General features: G+C 51.7%; 1 protein-coding gene across 1 annotated transcript in view; it reads left to right on the top strand.

Annotated features, from left to right (window-relative positions):
- syde2 (synapse defective 1, Rho GTPase, homolog 2 (C. elegans)) overlaps nucleotides 1-19,168 on the top strand; it is a 44,419-nt gene that overhangs the window by 8,384 nt on the left and 16,867 nt on the right. The window contains exons 2-4 of the mRNA XM_031574871.2: nucleotides 1,391-2,107; nucleotides 11,187-12,400; nucleotides 17,427-17,553. Coding sequence (XP_031430731.1) covers nucleotides 1,391-2,107; nucleotides 11,187-12,400; nucleotides 17,427-17,553 — 2,058 coding nt within the window. The remainder of the gene's footprint in view (nucleotides 1-1,390; nucleotides 2,108-11,186; nucleotides 12,401-17,426; nucleotides 17,554-19,168) is intronic.

Genomic DNA, 19,168 nt, shown 5'->3' with positions numbered 1-19,168 from the left:
CTCCTCTCCTCTCCTCTCCTCTCTCCTGCTCCCTCTCCCCTTCACAGCCCCCTCTCCTCTCCTCTCTCCTCTCTCTTCTCTCCTCTTCTCTCTCCTGCTCCCTCTCAGCTTCACAGGCCGTTTCTCTGTGGTGTGTCAGACCCACTCTTTGAATAGCCAGAGGTGCATTGTGGGCTGTGTTTTTGCTCAGGGTTTGCCGTGTGATGTCGGCTATTTCGGAGCTCTGCACACATTCCCCTTAATCCCACATTCCCGGGAAAGGGAAAGCCATCCGCACGAAGCGAGGCGGCCAAACGAGGTGTGCCAAGGGCCTGTAGTGTGTGTGTGTTTGTACACAGCGTGTGTCTTTGTGTGTGTGTGTGTTTGTACACAGCGTGTGTCTGTGTGTGTGTGTGTGTGTGTGTGTTTGTACGCAGTGTGTGATTAAATATTTGTGTTGTGGGTCAGAAAGGAGAGTGCGAGCCCAGAGGAGGGATCAAGAACTAAACCCTGAGGAACTCCTTGAGGGCAAGCCCTGCAGACGGGGGCGAGAGCAGGACGCTTTGGGGTTTTCATGCTACTCTAATTGCACACTTGTGTTTTTCGGTGTTTTTGTGCCACCATTGTTTTGGTGTCGTGTTTATGAAAGTGTCTGTAGATTATGGGATGCAAGGCACTCTGTAATCAGAGCAGATATTTTGATGCTCGCAGAGACGTTTTTGTGGTTTCTTTTTTTTTTTGCCATGGTAGGAGGAAAAGGTGTGTGTTTGTTTGTGTGTGTGTGAGTAAATGAGTGTGAAAGTCAAAGGAAAGTCCTTACTACAGCCAATACTAACTATCCTTTTAACTCCCACCTAAACGAACATGACAAACACAAAATTCAAGGTTTCATGACACAAGATGGTTGCTTCATCTAAATCCCAGAGACTCGACCTCCTGTTCTGGGCCACAGCTGAGATGTTAGGACCCTCATGGACCCTGTGAGGAGGAGGCTGATGAGGATCCTGACTTTCAGTGGCCCCTGAGGTCTCTCTCTCTCTCTCTCTCTCTCTCTCTCTTTCTCTTACTGTCTCTCTCTCTCTCTCTCTTTCTCTTACTGTCTCTCTCTCTCTCTCTCTTACTGTCTCTCTCTCTCTCTCACTGTCTCTCTCTGTCTCTCTCTCTCTCTCACTCTCTCACTGTCTCTCTCTGTCTCTCTCTCTCTCTCTCACAATCTCACTCTCTCACTCTCTCTCTCTCACTCTCTCACTATCTCTGTGATATAGACTGGGTGAAAGGGTGGTGGTGGCTGGTGATTGGTTGACTGTGGTCAGCTGACTGTCTGAGGTGTGTGCTTGGGTGGTGCAGGTGTTTGGTGCCATGTCCACTGTGCTATGTGTCCCTCCTGAGTGACAGTTTGTCTCTCTTGCAGCGCTCATAGAGAATGCACACAGGGAGTCTGGCAGCGCGCTCAGGGCCCAGCTCAACACCATCACCGTCTCCAAGAAGCGCAACTGGCTGCAGCAGAGTTCGGGCGGCCCCTACCCTCCCGAGGAGGTTGGCCCGGGGCCGGAGGAGCACCAAGCCCAGCCGCATCCCATCCCTTCACCTCCCCCGACCTCAGGTGCCTCGCCTGACGGCCAGCCTCGTCTGGCTCCCTTCCCCCGGCCCACCCTCCGCCTCCCGCTGCCCCTGCTCACCATCGCCCACGCCCACGGGTCGGCTCGGGTCTCGCCGCAGCCCTCCAGAGTGGACCCGGCCGAGGAGAACGACGCCGACGACGAGGGCGAGATCTGGTACAACCCCATCCCAGAAGACGACGAGGCAGAGCCGCCCAAACCACTGCCGCCGCCCCAGCCGTCGCGCTGCGCCCCCGCCGCCATCTCCTCCGTCTCATCCCGGCTCCAGGGACTGGTCTCGGTTCCGCCCGAGGCGTCCCAGAACCCCCTTCCTCTAAGGCGGCCCAGCGGGGAGGGCGCGGGGAAGAGCTCAGTTGGGCCGCCGCCGTCGTCGTTGTTGTTGTCCGTGGAGGCGGCTCACGCACTCCATCTGAATGCTGCACATTCCAGCGAGCCTTCGCAGCTGCACAGGCAGATGTTCGCGTGCAAGCCCCAGGAGGAGAGTCTCGCATCGAGGCCAGCAGCACCAGGTACGTCCCCTTTTCTCTCTCTCTTCCTCTCTTGTTTTTTCTCCACTTCCTGCCGTCTCTCTCTCCAAGCTCTTGCAGTTCCCCTGCTAAATGAATAACTTTCTTTCTTTCTTTAACAACTTCCCAGTCCTTTCTCCACTCTGTTTCGTTCACCTAATTGCTGTGTCTGTATTTCCCCCCTCCCCTTTGCTGTTGCTGTGTTTTGCTGCCAAATGCTGTCAATCAATCTGTCTTGGGAAATATTTGTGGCTGTTTACATACCACTCGCCAGAATAATTGCTTGTCATTATTGTGAAGAATCTTGCCAGCCGACTTCCCATTTTCACGTGCGTGTGTGTAGAATGGACTTGTGTCTTGTGTCCCACACATCTAAATACCAAACGTCAAATGCTGCCAGCTAGCTAATTATTTTAATTAGCAGTCTCTCGCGACGACGGACCAAAACAGCTCACTCGAAATGCCACAAGTGCACATTGCAGACGCATCAGCTCACCAGCTAAACCTGTGCAGCCTTCTAAGTGAGGCTAATGAGGAGACATAGTCAGGAAAGGATATAGAAGCCTAATGACTTTTCCCCGTGACTGGGCCTCAGAGGCCCCCCCCCCCCCCCCTTGTTTTGTTGCTAGCGGATATGAAAGGTAGAGTCTTCCGTGACGGTGTGCTTCACCTGAAAACAAAGGTGTCACGCAGAGGCTAATGGCGGCTACAGCGCTCAGTCAGTGTTTGCTTTTATCTGCATTCCGCTCTGATGTGGCAAAGCATTTTTGTTTGCGGCAACAAAAAGCGAACCCATAATTAGGTCTCAAAGGTAGCCCTGAGCCAAGACACACGCGGTGCATCTCTGAGCAGTGGAACCTTAGAGTCGTTCTGAGAAGCGTTGAATAGCCCGAGCCTTCGTTTGTCTGCGTCACATGGTGCATCTCTGGAACCTCAGCGTCGTTCTGAGAAGCGTTGAATAGCCCAAGCCTTCGTTTGTCTGTGTCACATCGCTCTGACAGACCATAGCAACAGCCCATGGAAACTGGAATGTTTACTTTCCATACGTTCTTCTGGGGAGGGGAATGTTAGACCAGTGACAATTATCCCTACTAACAATGTGTATGTCTTGAGTCTGTGGAAATTCATTGGGTCTGTTCAATTCCTGCATTTCATTGCAACACTGATCTCAGCCCTTATTTATTTTTTCCCTCTTTTACACACCCTCCACTGAATGGTGTTTTTTGGGAAATGGGTCACCCTCCAAATTGGGATTTTCTTCATTGCTGTAATGAGCCTCATACTTCCTATGTAAGGAAAGAGCTTATGAAAATCAGATCAGGCTTTTTATTAATTTAGATTTGATACTTCCTTCCTCCAGTCCACCCGGGGCCCATAGAGCTTTACAGAGCACATGCTATTTCACTTCATGCTCCTATAGACCAGCATGTGTGTGTGTGTGTGTGTGTGTGTGTGTGTGTGTGTGTGTGTGTGTGTGTGTGTGTGTGTGTGTGTGTGTGTGTGTGTGTGTGTGTGTGTGTGTGTGTGTGTGTGTGTGTGTGTGTGTGTGTGTGTGTGTGTGTGTGTGTGTGTGTACCTATGGACAGTAATGCATAGGAAAGCAAGATTTGTTCCCACATCCTCTGAGATGATGGACGAGTGGAATAACTTCTGGCAAACTATTTCCAAAGATTGAATCAGCACTCTTCCTAGACTGCTCCATACGACCTGCCGCTTTCTACCAGACATGGGTTTGATTGACAGGGGGGTAAATAGAGCTGCAAAGCCAGCCGGGGCCTGTTAGGGGTGGGGGGGGGTCACGTGCCTCCCTCTCCCCGGAGAGCCCCAGTCTCAAAGCCTTAACAAGGAGGGATTTGGGTCCAAACCATGAAAGACTAACTGTGGCGGCGGGGGATAACGCTGTCTGCTCCGACGGCCCTTGAAAAGAGACGGCGTTCAAAGCCTCGTCGCTGAGTGTGTTTTTCAGACAGTTGATCTCCCATGCTTTTGACCTCCAAGTAGGGTTTGACTAGCTCTGGTTGTTAGCGTGGGCCATAGCAACGCAAACAAGTCCTCCAGAGCATGTGAGTGACAATGATGGGTAGACATTCTCTCGCTTTTATCCATAATAGTTTACAGTATAGTGCTGACTATACTTTTTTGTCATTATGTGTGCTCCCTGAGAATGGAATCCAACGGAGATCAGCACAGCTGTACACTGTCCATTGCTTCTTGAAAAACGTGCAAAGAACTCCATGAATTCCCAAATCAGCTTTTTCTGTCATTGTTGATTCATAATACCTGAAGTCAAAGTGTGCTTATGGGTCGTGTCAGTGTAGGCTAAAGCTGTGTGTGTGTGTGTTTTGGGGTTTTGCGTGAGTGACGGACTGCTCTGTGGGCCGAGGGCCTCTGCCCCAGCCGCTGGAGTTAATGAGAGTCTTCAGGCCAGTGTCAGTGTGGAATCTGGGGGTCATGTGACCGCCGTGTTTGGGAGCCTTTGTGATCCCCAGGGCGGCCCTGAATGGGGCAGAGTGTTCCACTCCGGAACTCCCCGCGCGCTGTTGACTTTGCGCTTCGACTCCTGTGGGCTTTTTGACGCCTTCCCCAATACGGCGGTGCAGGGTAGGTGCGCCCCTCTCTGCCCTGCTTTGCTCTTAGTGGAACATCAGAGAGAAGAGGGAGTGGGGAGTGAGAGGGGGCAATCTCACACTCATGTTCTTTTTCTTGATCTCTCTTGCTTTCTTGCTCTCCCTCTCTCTCTCTCTCCTCTCTCTCCCTCTCTCTCTCTCTCTCTCTCTCTCTCTCTCTCTCTCTCTGACTCGCTGACTCTCTCGTCGTGTGTGTTTGTGTGTGTGTGTGTGTAAGAAATGCCATTAAGTCATGCCATTTTCCGTCACTCGGGGCAGTGTGGCGTGATTGACGCTGGTTAAGATGCCCCATAATCCCTTGGGATGTAATGGGAGTTGACAGCGTCTCTTAATGTGACCGTGTCACGGCAGGGGAAAGGGAGCTCTTGCTGGAGGACAAAGCAGAGGACAAGACTCAAGCTTATTGGCTTCTCCAGAAACGAGTGTGTGTGTGTGTGTGTGTGTGTGTGTGTGTGTGTGTGTGTGTGTTAGTGAGATCACACACATGTGTGTGCGTGTGTCAAGTTACCTGGCAGCCACAGTGTAATTTGCTCCATATTACATTTCAAGTGTAGGTGGTTTCTATACTATGGCTGTCGTTGCCTCTCTGCTCGGACCTTTGTATTCAGACATGCTCAGTATTCGTTTAGCATGCATTACAAGCAGAGACCTTGGGCCAGAAGGCTGCTGAGCATAGTGAAACAGGCAGGGCAGGCTCTCCTAGCCGCAGCAGGGCTAGATAAACAGGCTTTGGCCCGCCGCCATACTCCCGGCAGCCAGGAGGCCCCTCTGCATGGCTAGCCTGCGTTAGCGGTAGCACTAGCACTGGGGCTAGGTGTGTGTTACGGCGTTAGTACTAGCGCTGGGGCAAGGTGTGTGTTACGGCGGTAATGGGATCCCGTTACCCAGCTCCTCTGGTCCTGGGAGAGGCTTCCATGGCGCTGAATGATTTAAAGAAAAGGAAGGGGGACACCGGAGACGGCCAGGCTGGTTTTCCGCACCAGACAGGCCATTCACCGGGCTGTTTTCACCGCCGCACAAGGCTGTTTTGTGCCGGCTAGCACTCCTAGCTGTTGTGTTTGGCCATCAGTGTTTCGTCTCGATCATGTCCAGATTAAGGGTTGCGTAACACGGAAGAGACTCAAAGGAGATCATCCCCCTATCCCTTACTCTCTATCTTTCTTTAACTTCCTCTCTTTCTACCTGTGTCCCTCCTCCTGCTTTGTTTCCCTCGCTATTTCTTTTTCTTTCTCTTTCTCTCTATCTCCCCATCTCCCTGTCTAGCCTTCTCTCTTTACCGCTACTCCTTCTCTCCCTCTCTCCCTCTCTCTCTCCCTCTCTCTACCTTCTCTCTGTCTGTATCTCCTTGTCTTACTATGTCTTTCTCTCCTCTCTTTCCCTCTCTCCCTCTTCCTCTGTCTGCCTTATCTCTCTCTCTCTCTCTCTCTCTCTCTCTCTGTGTGTGTGTGTGTGTGTGTGTGTGTGTGTGTGTGTGTGTGTGTGTGTGTGTGTGTGTGTGTGTGTGTGTGTGTGTGTGTGTGTTGGAGGGCTGTAAATGGCTGTTGAAGGCTCTGCCTCCCCATAATTAGCTGCATGACTGGAGGCTGCCTCGACCCTATCAGCTGCTGTCACAGCCAGACCCAATTAAGAGCAATGAAAAGGACGTAAATGGATGCTAAATACTGTATGCACACACACACACACACACATGTGCACAGACACACACACACTCATTTCTGCACTTTTTTAGCAGTTATTCTGTCCATATACCATAAAGACAAGAAATGTATTTTCTTGTGCTCAATCAAATGATTCCAAACTCACTCAAATGTGTGTGTGTGTGTGTGTGTGTCTCTCACACACAACCACACAGTCAGACACACAGACATGCAAAGACACACTCACGCCTCTAGCTTAAAGCCTGTGTAGGTGGCTGGGTGTTTAAAGTACAAGGCTGGGTGTTTAAAGTCGGCCATAAAAGGCCTCTGATGTTTCGGGAGAGGTGTCGTGGCCAGAGGGCCCCAAAGCCAAAAAGAAGGGGGAGGTGTGTGTGTGTGTGTGTGTGTGTGTGTGTGTGTGTGTGTGTGTGTGTGTGTGTGTGTGTGTCTGTGTGTGTGTGTGTGTGTGTTTGATCCAACTGAGTAGCCAATGAGCCATCAACCACACACACACACACACACACCATAGCCCCCCTTACGAGGCGGGAGGAATGCACCTCTAAACTCTGCCTCCTAATCTGGGACCTGGAGGGTGGAGCTGCCAGACCCTTGGCCCCGTGCCTCAGGTGGGTGGGTGTCGTGTGTCGCCCCCCCCTCCCCCCCCCCCCCCGGTCAGACGCGTCAGGGCCACCGGCACATCGCCTGATCGCCCGACCGCCCGACTGCCCACCGTTCACCGCCTTCCTGCCCTGTCATCCCGAATGACTTCCCAGCGCTTTCGGAAGAATCCATAAGGGTATCAGAGATCCATCAGTCCGAACGACTAAAGTGGACTCTTTAAACTAATCCCTGGAAGGGCACAGTAGGTGGAAATTGCACACACCCAAGTGCATAAGAACCCCCTTGTGGTCTTTGGCATAATGATGTCATTGTACACTGGTCGGGGGGGCAAGTGCAGTGGTTTGTCATCACCACGACCACTAGACCTCACCCCCGGCCCGGCCCAACCCACCCTGTGTGTGTGTGTGTGTGTGTGTGTGTCCAACCCACCCTGTGTGTGTGTGTGTGTGTGTGTGTGTGTCCAACCCACCCTCCTCCAGATGTTGTTGGGCTTGTTTTCAAGGCTGGGTTGTTTTCGCAGCAGCTCACAGTGCTGGCCTGTCTCCATCCACTGGGGCCTCCCCTCCCCTCCCCTCCCCTCCCCTCGCCTCCCCTCCCGCCTGCGCCACTCTTTTCTTGGGGCTGTGTGGAGCACTGAGGCGTTGGTTGGCAGGAAGGGGCTGAAAAGGAAGGGTGTTTGTGCCCAAGGAGCTAGTGAGGGGGCTGAACAGGGCCGTGACGAGGGAGGAATGAGGGTGGGGGGGGGGGGGGGTGTTGGGGTATGAGTGGAGGGAGCCCCTGTGGGAGCCCCTGTGGTCGCTGGGCTGGGTTCTACCGGGCCTCCTCTTGGCTGGACAAGGCTTGCCTTTGTCCCCCCCTCCCAGCGGTGGGTAACTGCCCCAGTCCCCCCTCCCAGCGGTGGCTAACTGCCCCAGTCCTCTCTCCCCGTCGGCCCTCCTGCCTCTTGGGCCTGGCCATAGGCGGAGATCCCGGGGGGGACGTGTCCCCCCCTACCATAAAGTTGTCCCCCCCAACAATCATTGAAAACTTTTTTTTAAATAAAAATACGACGACACAAGCGGTGCTAATTATAGACGTAAAAAAAATGTGTTTTTAAGTGTTGAAAAATCATGTTCCCCCTATTCCTCAAAGTGGTTTGGTTCACATGCTGTTTCCAACGGGCAGGGCTACCGGCAGCTCCGTGTTTCAGTTAATCAGCCCAGTAGCCTACACGGTCAGATTGTCAGACTGTTTCCTCCTCTGTCCCCTGTCGCTGCCGCTATGATACACGATATGTAAAGAGATTTATCTCATTCTCGAACGCAGTAAGAACATTTTCTAAACTCCATTTACGAAGTTCCAATCGATATGCATAAGCTTATTCATGGATTGGCATGACAACGTGAACGTTTGCCGATAACACACGCATGCCGGTAATTAACACAGTTAAGATAGCTAGCTAAGTCTAGGACAATGTCCTGTCAGGGCAGGTTCATGCTAGTTAATAAACGTAGGTCTACATCTCAGTGCCTCTCCAGATTTGTTAAATTATCTGAAGTTAAATTAATGTCATCTTTTTCTGCGGTCCATGAACTATGCTGGTATAGTAATATGGAGTGACAGTGGCGTAGGAGGTAGAGAAGTCGTATTGTAATCAAAAGGTTGAAAGTTCGATTCCCTCTTGAGCTGTTTTATAACTTATTTTGAGCATCAAGTTCTCTTGAACTTTGGACATTATTTGTCTGTGAATAGATATTTCGTGTTAGTACATTTAATGCTGTTTAGATCATTCTAAAATGACTTCGAATTTCTGTTTGTAAATGTGATAAGAGAATTCGGTATTTAGCAGTTTATGCTAGCTCTCGTGAAAGCAATTTTTTCATGTCCCCCCCCCCGGAATTACACTCTGAAATTTGACAATGTATTGTCCCCCCCTACAATGAAATGGGATCTCCGCCCCTGGGCCTGGCCTCCTGCTCCAGACACACTGCACTGCACCGCACAGCAGGACGCTTGGCAGGGGCTACTCACTCCTTTCTCTCTCTCCCTCGCTTTCTCTCTTTCACTCTGCCTTTTTCACATTCTCTCTGTTGTTATGTATCTCTCCACTTCTCTGGCTCCCCATTCCCCAATATCTCCTTCTTTCTCTCTCTATCTCTCCTTCTTTCTTGTCGTTCTCTCTACTCTCTGCTTTTTCTCCTTAGCTCTGGCTGTAGCTTTCTGTAGCAGTCACTTCCTCTCTCTCTCTCCCTCCCTCCCTCTCTCTCTCCCTCCCTCTCTCTCTCTCTCTCTTCCCCACCCTCTGTCACCCGCTTTATTCTTGTATCTCTTTTTCTTTTTCTCTCCCGGATTCCCTTGCTCTTCTTGCCAGTGAGAGAGTGAGAGAGAGAGAGAGAGAGAGAGAAAAAAAAGCCCAACAGAATCACTCCTTTGTTTTAGCCATGCCAAGGAATTGCAGATCAAAAACAAAAACTGGAATTATGTGCAAGTGAGAAGCTGGAGGCAGGGAACAGAGGTACTTTGTAGCCCCTGCAGGGTTTGCCCCCACGCCATGTGATCGAACCGAGAGGGCAGGAAGGAGGAGGAGGATGGGTGAGAGGGGGGTAGAAACCAACAGAGTTGGGTGGCAGGCAGGTGGTCAGTCAGTCCAGAGACTTTAATAGGAAACCGTGTATGGTGTTTTTTTTTGTCTTGTTTAGTTGTGTAACGGTAACAGATATGCCGTGTCATGCCTAATCAAAATCAGTCAGAGAGTCTCTTACCTCTGGACATAAATGCCCCTTTTTCATGAAGAGGATCAGTGATAAAGATTTGCGTGGTACGGAAGGATGACTTATACTCTTGCCTTTAAAGTCTCCCCAACCCTCATCACGACATGAAACTGGATACGCTCAGCATCCTACACGGATCACTGATGAGACTCAGTCAAATGAGACTCTTTTGTTCGTGGAAAATTTAAAAGCCATATTTCCCCCTGCCTGTGTCTGTGTGAGCAGGACAGGTTGGGTTAGGGTTAGGGACAGGAGGTCTCTTTAAGCGGGTTGGACGTTTGGGCGCAGGCTTCCAGCGGGCAAGCAGCGGGCGCTTCTCTCGCTGGGCAAATTACGCCGTAATTAGCTAATCTGAGCCTGTGCCATATCTGCCCCGTCCCCCCACGTCCCTTACACACACACACACACACACACACTCTCTCTCTCTCTTTCTCTTTTTCTTTCTCTTTCTCTTTCTCTCTCTCTCTCTCACTCCCTCTCTCTCACACACATACTCTCTGCCACACACACACACACACACTCACTGCCATTTGTCTCCCCTGCTCACTGCAGCGGCGATGGATTACTTTAGCCTGGTGAACCTCAGGCAGTGACAAAGGGGATGGGGGGGGGGGGGGCAGGACGAGTGTTTTTTGCCTGGAGGGGTTTGTTATGAGGGAAATGAATACGGCCCCTGTGCCAGCAGCGTATGGATCGGGCCGAGGTTATCTAAAGGGCAGTGACTCAGGGAGAACCTTCTAGAAGAGTGCCGTCCATCACGGCAGTTTGTTAGTTCATCTCCAGGGGCTGACCGGACTCTTAAGGGATTTGGTGAGATCCCCCCCCCCAAATCTCCCATAACCTTTGAAGCCGTGCCGCAACAGACGTGTGACTTCCTCTCGTGTGCTAGGTAGAATGACTTGTGCCGTGAAAAGGAGGTTATGGTCGTTTTTTTTTTTTTTTTTTTTCCTCTTTCTCTGTCGACGGGACGAATAATGGATTTTCCAGGGGAGCCACAAAAGCTGTGTTGCAAGAGGAAAGAGAGAGGCAGCATTTCCACTGAGGCTCGCAGCCACATTTCTAATTAAATCTGCCCATAATTGAACTGGAGTTTTCTCAGTATTTAAAGTCATAAAAGACATTATGAGAGTCCATTCAGTAGGGAAATTCAGCCCTTTTACAAGCTGTAGAAACCATAAAAAATCAGTGAGTTCAGGTTATTTGAAGGTTACTCCAGTGCAGTTCTCTTGTTGTTCTCCTCATCATTTTTAATGTTCGTGGTCTGCTGGTTTGTCACAAACAAATCAATAAGGCGTAATAAAATGTTATATAAAAATGTAATATATATTATAGAAGGATTTTTCTTTCTTTTTCGACTTTTTTGTCTGTCTTTTTTTGTCTCTGACTCTTTTGAAGTTGTCTCCTGTGTAACATGATGTCTTTTGTCTGTTTTGTTTCTCCGCTCCAGATCCAGAGCTGCCCAGCGCCGGCTTCTCCCCCCCCTCCAGCCCCAACCCCTCCAAGAAGGGAGGCTCCCTCAACTGGTCCTTCCCCGACAAGATCAAGTCCCCCCGCACGGTGCGCAAGCTCTCCATGAAGATGAAGAAACTTCCGGAGCTTAGCAGGAAGCTCAGCATAAAAGGGACGCCCAGCAGCAGCAGCAGCAGCAGCAACAACAGTGGCAGCAACCAGTCAGAATCAAGAGCGCACTCTCCGAAAACCAATGGGGGCCCGGAGGCGGGGCAAGCTCCACCCAGGCTCTCCCCAGGTGTGGGCCATTCGGGGGGGGGGGCCTTTAGCAGTAGCGGCAACGTCATCTCGCGCTACCACCTGGACAGCAGCGTGTCCACCCAGCACAGCAAGAAGAAGAGCGGCGGGGGCTCCAAGTCGGCCAGCAAGGGGGGGTACCTCAGCGACGGAGACTCCCCGGAGCTGGTGGCCAAGTCTGGGAAGCACGGCTCCGGCACGGACGGGAAAAGTGGAAAGGCTAAGGACCGAGAGGCTAACGGGAACGGCTCTGGAGGTGGGAGCGGTGGAGGTGTCGGAGGAGGAGGAGGAGGAGGTGGAGGAGGTGGAGGAGGTGGAGGAGGTGGAAGTGAGCTCGACATCGACGCCTTCCGCCCGTACAGCTTCACCGAGCAGCCCAAGTGCACGACGTACCTGTCGGGCCTGATGAGCCTGCACTTCTACGGCGCCGAGGACCTGAAGCCGCCGCGCGTGGACTCGCGGGACGTCTACTGCGCCATCCAGGTGGACTCGGTCAACAAGGCGCGCACCGCGCTGCTCACCTGCCGCACCGCCTTCCTGGACATGGACCACACGTTCAACATCGAGCTGGAGAACGCCCAGCACCTGAAGCTGGTGGTGTTCAGCTGGGAGGCCACGCCCCGGCGCCACCGCGTCTGCTGCCATGGCACCGTGGCCCTGCCGGCGCTCTTCCGCGTCACGCGCACGCACCAGCTGGCCGTGCGGCTGGAGCCGCGGGGCATGATCTACGTCAAGCTGGGCCTGATGGAGCAGTGGCAGAACTTGTTCGACGCGCCCGGGGGCCCCTACGGCGAGCGCGAACCCAAGGTGTTCGGCGTGGAGGCCTGGAGGGTGGTCGAGCGGGAGGCGGCCGGACTCATGGTGCCGCTGCTCATCGAGAAGTGCATTACGGAGATCGAGAGGAGGGGGTGCCAGGTGAGACACACCAGGACGCTGTTTCACGCATGTACTATCAGAATATTGGGTCCTTTGTCAAAACAGACCTTTGGAAAAAAGAGTATTGTGTCCTTTGTGGATGTAGAAAGAGAGCTATCCATATCTGTGATGGTGTAATGCAGGTTATATTTGTGTCGTTCATAATGACAGGTTGTTTTGGTTCTATGTTGTTTGTGGTGCCATAGGAATTGGAGTTAGTGAATAGGGCTTTCTACATGTGTGTGTTTAGGGTGGATGTGTGTGTGTGTGTGTGGATGTGTGTGTTTAGGGTGGATGTGTGTGTGTGGATGTGTGTGTGTGTGGATGTGTGTGTGTGTGTGTGTGTGTGTGTGTGTGTGTGTGTGTGTGTGTGTGTATTCCTGTGTGTCTGCATGACCACCTCTCTTGTGCTGAGTCAGGGGGACCCTCATTCTTGTTGTTTTAGCGACCCCACCCCCACCACCCCACCCCACCCCACTCTGCACTTCATCTTCTGTGTGTGTGTGTGTGTGTGTGTGCAGCACCAGTTGCACTGGAGTGAGCCGGCGTCTGGCGTTCCTCTTCATTACCCTCCAGTCTGAGAGGCTCAGGCAGTAAAAGTGTCTGGCTGCTGCTCTTCACCCTCCAGTTACCCCCCCCCACACCCCCCCCCACCCCCACGCCAGGGGCCAGCCAGCCCCCTTCAGCCCCACGGTGGGCCCCCCTCTCGGGGGCATCCATCCCCCTGGGGCTTTTCTCCCCGGGTGTGAGGCACATTCATCTAGTGGCGGTGGTACGGTGCCATGGGGTGATTTAATGCTTGTTACCCTGGCCTGCCCCGCTCTCTCTCTCAGCACTCTGCCCCAGGCCCCAGGCCGATCTATTCATCAGGGGGGTGTGAGGCGTTAGACACGCCGGCCGGTGCTCAGCTGGTGCCAGAGAGGCCCAGGGAGAAGAGAAGAAAAAAAAAACACTCTCAGGATCTTCAGAAAGCATGTCCTTGAGGGAACAATATTGTCTTGCCTTGTTTTGTTTATTCTCTCTTCACCCCCCCTCCCTCTCTCTCTCTCTCTCTCTCTCCTTGAGGGAGTTGGTTTGCTTTCCTCCTGTGCTTCAATTATTTCGCCTGTCTCAGCCTCAGGATTCCCTGGGCACTTTTGGGGTTTCTTTTAGATTCTTTGTTTTTGTCTCTCCATATCCTCTCTGTATAGTTAGATTAGAGTCCCTGATCTCTCCATATCCTCTCTGTAGAGTCCCTGATCTCTCCATATCCTCTCTGTAGAGTTAGAGTCCCTGATCTCTCCATATCCTCTCTGTAGAGTCCCTGATCTCTCCATATCCTCTCTGTAGAGTTAGAGTCCCTGATCTCTCCATATCCTCTCTGTATAGTTAGATTAGAGTCCCTGATCTCTCCATATCCTCTCTGTAGAGTCCCTGATCTCTCCATATCCTCTCTGTAGAGTTAGAGTCCCTGATCTCTCCATATCCTCTCTGTAGAGTCCCTGATCTCTCCATATCCTCTCTGTAGAGTCCCTGATCTCTCCATATCCTCTCTGTAGAGTTAGATTAGAGTCCCTGATCTCTCCATATCCTCTCTGTATATTTAGAGTCCCTGATCTCTCCATATCCTCTCTGTATAGTTAGATTATAGTCCCTGATCTCTCCATATCCTCTCTGTATAATTAGGATATAGTCCCCACTCTCTTAGCTGTTTTAGTAGTTTCTCATAAAGTCTGTATTGGCCAGTCCCCCATCCTCTCTCTCTCTTGTCACTGAGGCATACAGAACAGACACTCAGCGAGCCTGGCTGAATAATGTTTATCACAGAGAGAGAGGGAGGGGAGGCCAGTCCTGAGGGAGAGAGGGAGAGAGGGAGAGGTGGAGGGAGAGAGGGAGAGAGAGAGAGAGGGGGACAGAGAGGGAGAGAGAGGGAGGGAGAGAGAGAGAGAGACGAAGAGAGAGAGAGAGAGAGAGAGGAAGAAAGAGAGAGAGAGAGAGAGAGAGAGAGAGAGAGAGAGAGAGAGAGAGAGAGAGATGCCTGTTTCTGAAATACACTGTGATCTATGGGAGAGAGCCCTGTGCATGTGTCTAGTATGAGCTGTCATGTTTTCTCTCGAGTTAGATTTAGGTCATTCCCACGTACAAAGTTATAAGTTATGGTTAAAGTGGACTAGCATGTGATTTCATCCTGGTACCCAGGCTTTAGGAAGTTTATGGGAAGAACTCTCCCCATGGAAACATTCTGATGTAGGTTAACATTACCAATCCAAACCAAACCAAACCTTAACGGTGATTTCTAAATATAACTCCGTTCTCTTTGCCCCGACTGAACCCTGGCTGCGTTATCTGTCATGTGGCATGAGCAGCAGGAGGGGGTCAGAGGTCGCTGTTCTTTGACCCCAGAGGATTGGTGCAGGTGCGACTCCTTCATGAAGGACCGCGGAGCTGCTGTGATTTGGCAGAGTGCTAACCACTGACATTCTCCCACCCTCCCCCATTCTCTATCGCTTTCATTCTTTCTATCTCTCGTTCATTCTCCCTCTCTTTTTTCTTCTCCCCCATTCTTTCTCTTTCCCTGTCACACTTCTTCTCTCTCTCTTTCTCCCCTCCCCTGTTCTCTTTTTGTCATTCTCTCACCTCTCTCTTTTTTCTCTCTCCTCTCCCTCCCTTTTCTTCTCTCCCCCCATCTCTCTCTCTCTCTCTCTCTCTCTCTCTCTCTCTCTCTCTCTCTCTCTCTCTCTCTGTGTGAACCTGGGTGACTTTTCAGGGATTCCTGATTCAGCACAGGAAACACTTGGCTTGTTTTCTTAACACATGTGCACGGCAGCCATTGTTTCCCTGTCTGCTGCTGTGTGCTATTCAGCTGCAGCCACGCCAGGAGAGGAGGGGAGGAGAAGAGAGGAGAAGAGAGGAGAGGAGAGGAGAGGAGAGGAGAGGAGGGGAGGGAGAGGAGGGGAGGGGAGAGGAGGGGAGGGGAGGGGAGAGGAGAGGAGAGGAGAGGAGAGGAGGGGAGAGGAGGGGAGGGGAGAAGAGAGGAGAGGAGAGGGGAGGAGAGCAGGAACCCTCCAGCCAAAGCCCCATACCATCTGCTACTCTTTCCAACCCTCAAAAGAGGAACTTTATCCCCCCCTCAGTGGCACCAAACATGTTCCCTTTGAGTCTGCTATGTTTGCTAAGTCTCAACTTAGCAAAATACGCCATCTCAAACTCAATCCTGTTTAAAAGTTCCTTTTCAACCTGTCCTTCCGAAAGAACATGGTTGTATTTTTTTCTTCTTTTATTTTTAGGCATTTGTGAGTCTCCCAGAAATGATTATGTGTCGTGACTGTGGCCATTTTCCCAGTCAGTAGAATGTTTACTTTCTCACTGGAAGAATTTGACCTATCTGAAAACCAGCGTTGTGTAGTTATATATTGGCATTTCCTGTAAACTCTCACTGTAACTGGCTGAGCAGTCAGGCAGCTGAATCACACACCCACCGGCCTCGCTCTATGCAGACAGGATAACTCCTCAGGGTTGAAAACACACACACACACACACACACACACACACTCACTCTCTCTCTCTCTTTCTTTCTCTGTCTCTCTCTCACTCACACACACACACACACACACACACTGAGTATCTCTCTCTCTCTCTCTCTCTCTCTCTCTCACACACACACACACACACACACACACCCTGAGAATGTCCTGTGGCTGTTCCAGAGCCTTGATGTGTGTAGAGGGAGCACTGGGCCATGGCCTGAGGTATGAACATGGGTAAACATAGGAGAGGGCCCTTCAAGGAATGGCCCAACACACACACACACACACACACACACACACACACACACACACACACACAAGGATATGAATACACCACCCACATACATACACACGCACACGTACATACACGCAAATGTACACACACGCACATAGATACGCACACTCCACACACACACACATACACACACTCACACACAAAAACAAATACACACACGCTAAGCCGGCTGCATGTACATACACAGTCTCTGGATATTTACCACAGAAAGCCTAAGAAAGTATGTGGGGCAAGTTGCTAACATTCCTTTCTATTTTTGCCGGCCGGTGCTGGGAAATGTAAGCTTATTAGCCTGGTAGTGCACATGTAAGATACCAGTCCTTTTGAGTTGTGTATTTTCTAAATGAGTGTGTGTGTGTGTGTGTGTGTGTGTGTGTGTGTGTGTGTGTGTGTGTGTTATGTAAAGAGACTGTGTTTATAGCCTCTAGTCTGCTTTTGTTTTGCAACACACAGAGGTGCTGGTGAAAGCCTGTGCCACCCGGCTAGTGCCGGGCGCTGTACCCTTTGCCCACCTCGCGGTGCCAGGTGCCCCTACGCCCGCCTCCTGGTCCTGGCACCGTGAACGGGCACACAGCTCATGTTTTTGTGAGGGAGAAGCATGCCCTCCCGCCACACGGCAAACAGCTGACCAAGTTGACTTGACTGTTGGGAAATGTAGGATTTGTTTCTTTGGCTGGAGAACAGGGTGTTGATTCAGGTTCCGTGGACATCCACTCATGGAGCAGACCTTCGGTACTAGTAAAGAATGTGTCTGTTTTTATCGCGATGTGTTCAAGCTTGAAAATCAACCCATGACCTTGGTGTTGTTTGTATCATGCTGTGTGTGTGTGTGTGTGTGTGTGTGTGTGTGTGTGTGTGTGTGTGTGTGTGTACCCATGACCTTGGTGTTGTTTGTATCATGCTCTAGCGACTGGCCTAGCGGCAGCCACCATCACGCGGGTCGCAGAAGTATGTGGAAGGGAACAGGATGTTCATTTCCGTGTGTGTGTGTGTGTGTGTGTGTGTGTGTGTGGAACAGGATGTTCATTTCCATGTGTGTGTGACATTCTGAGCTCATTCTGCAGTTGGTCCTCATTTACCTGGTGATCATGTTGACCTTTGTGTAATGTTGAGTTTGCCTGATTTTTTAAAAAGTAATTTTAACCAATGTGTGTGTGTGTGTCTGTGTGTGTCTGTGTGTCTGTATTTGTGTGTGGTGTGTGTGTGTGTGTGTGTGTGTGTTCAGGTGGTGGGTCTGTACCGTCTGTGTGGCTCAGCGGCGGTGAAGAAGGAGCTGCGTGAGGCGTTTGAGAGGGACAGCCACAGCATGGAGCTGTCGGAGAGCACCTACCCAGACATCAATGTCATCACAGGTACGGCTGTCTGACACACACACACACGAGTGCAACACACACACACACACACACACACACACACACACACACACTGTCGGAGAGCACCTACCCAGACATCAATGTCATCACAGGTACGGCTGTCTGACACACACACACACACACACACACACACACACCACACACACACAATGTCGGAGAGCACCTACCCAATCATCAATCTCATCACAGGTACGGCTGTCTGACACACACACACGAGTGCAACACACACACATCACCACCATCACTCAGACTGAGTGAAACTCACTGCAAAACCAAAGACAGTAGTCTTCATAGACTTCATAGTGTGCGTGTGCGTGTGCGTGCACGTGCGCGAGAGTGTGTGTGTGTGTGTGTGTGTGTGTGTCTGCGTGTGTGTGTGTGTGCGTGTGTGCGTGTGTGCGTGTGTGCGTGTGTGCGTGAGTGTGTGTGTGTGTGTGTGTGTGTATTCTGTATGGGAATAACCCTAAAAGCATCCTTTTCAAAAGCCCAGTCTGTACTGGTTATCCAAACAGTGTAGTTCTTCTAGTTCCTCTGTCCACCTCAGTGCGCCCGGTGACCTGAATGTGACGTGAGTGACGCGCCTGCAGCCCCTCTTTCTCAGCTCCTTTCAGTGTCTGTCCGTTCTGCTTCTCTCTGCGTCACTCTTCTTCCTCACCCGGGGTCATTGATGGCGGTTAATGTGTGGCTTTGTGTGGAGCGAGGTCATCCTCTGGAGCGAGGCATAGAGAGCACTACCAGTCTGCAGTGAATCTCTGTCATGGCTGGAGGGGACGAGTGTTCTCTCTCTCAACCCCACACACACACACACACATACAACATCATTTGCTCACACACACACACACACACACACACACACACACACACACACACACACACACACACACACACACACACACAGCAGTGTTGGGTCGAGTTGGGTTTGGATGTGGGTCAGCCTTTTCCACCAGGTTCAGACACGCAAACATCCTGCCCCCCCCCCATCCCACCCTCAGCTGCCCTTTGAACCCTCCAGGCCACCTGAGTGCAGCTCACCTCTCAAGAGGAGGAGAGGAGAGAGGGAAGGAGAAAGAGAGAAAGAGAGGGGGTGAGAGGGAGAGAGAGTGCACAGGAACGTGTGAGAGAAAGAGAATCCTCAGGCCCATTACCCTGGCGTGTTATTCTTTCGCTCGGGCCAAAGTGCACTGATTTTTATCGGCAGTGTGTGTGTGGGGGGGGGGGGGCATACCAGACAGGGTCAGGGCTCAGAGAGAGTGGAGTGGAGTGGAGTGTTTTCAGTCGTATGTCATCGTCACTTTACAGCGGCCCCCTCCCTCCCTCCCCCCCTCCCTCCTCCCCCTCTCCCTGCGTCTGCTTGGACAGGTGCAGGTGATGCAGACGCCCGTCGGTGCAGCGCAGGCAGAACCCCACCCCCTCCCCCACCCCCACCCCCACCCCCACCCCCCTCGCTGACGCACCAGGCGGCCAAATCAGCGGGGAGGACAAAGACAACCATGATCCACCAGCTTACCCCATCAGAGAGAGAGAGAGAGAGAGGGAGAGAGAGAGGGAGAGAGAGAGGGAGAGAGAGAGGGACAGAGAGAGGGACAGAGAGAGG

This window comes from Clupea harengus, chromosome 10 (assembly GCF_900700415.2).
Source record: "Clupea harengus chromosome 10, Ch_v2.0.2, whole genome shotgun sequence".
In the NCBI taxonomy this organism is placed as follows: Eukaryota; Metazoa; Chordata; class Actinopteri; order Clupeiformes; family Clupeidae; genus Clupea; species Clupea harengus.
The sequence above is the reverse complement of the archived record's forward strand: the minus strand, read 5'-3'. Positions and strand labels throughout refer to the sequence as shown.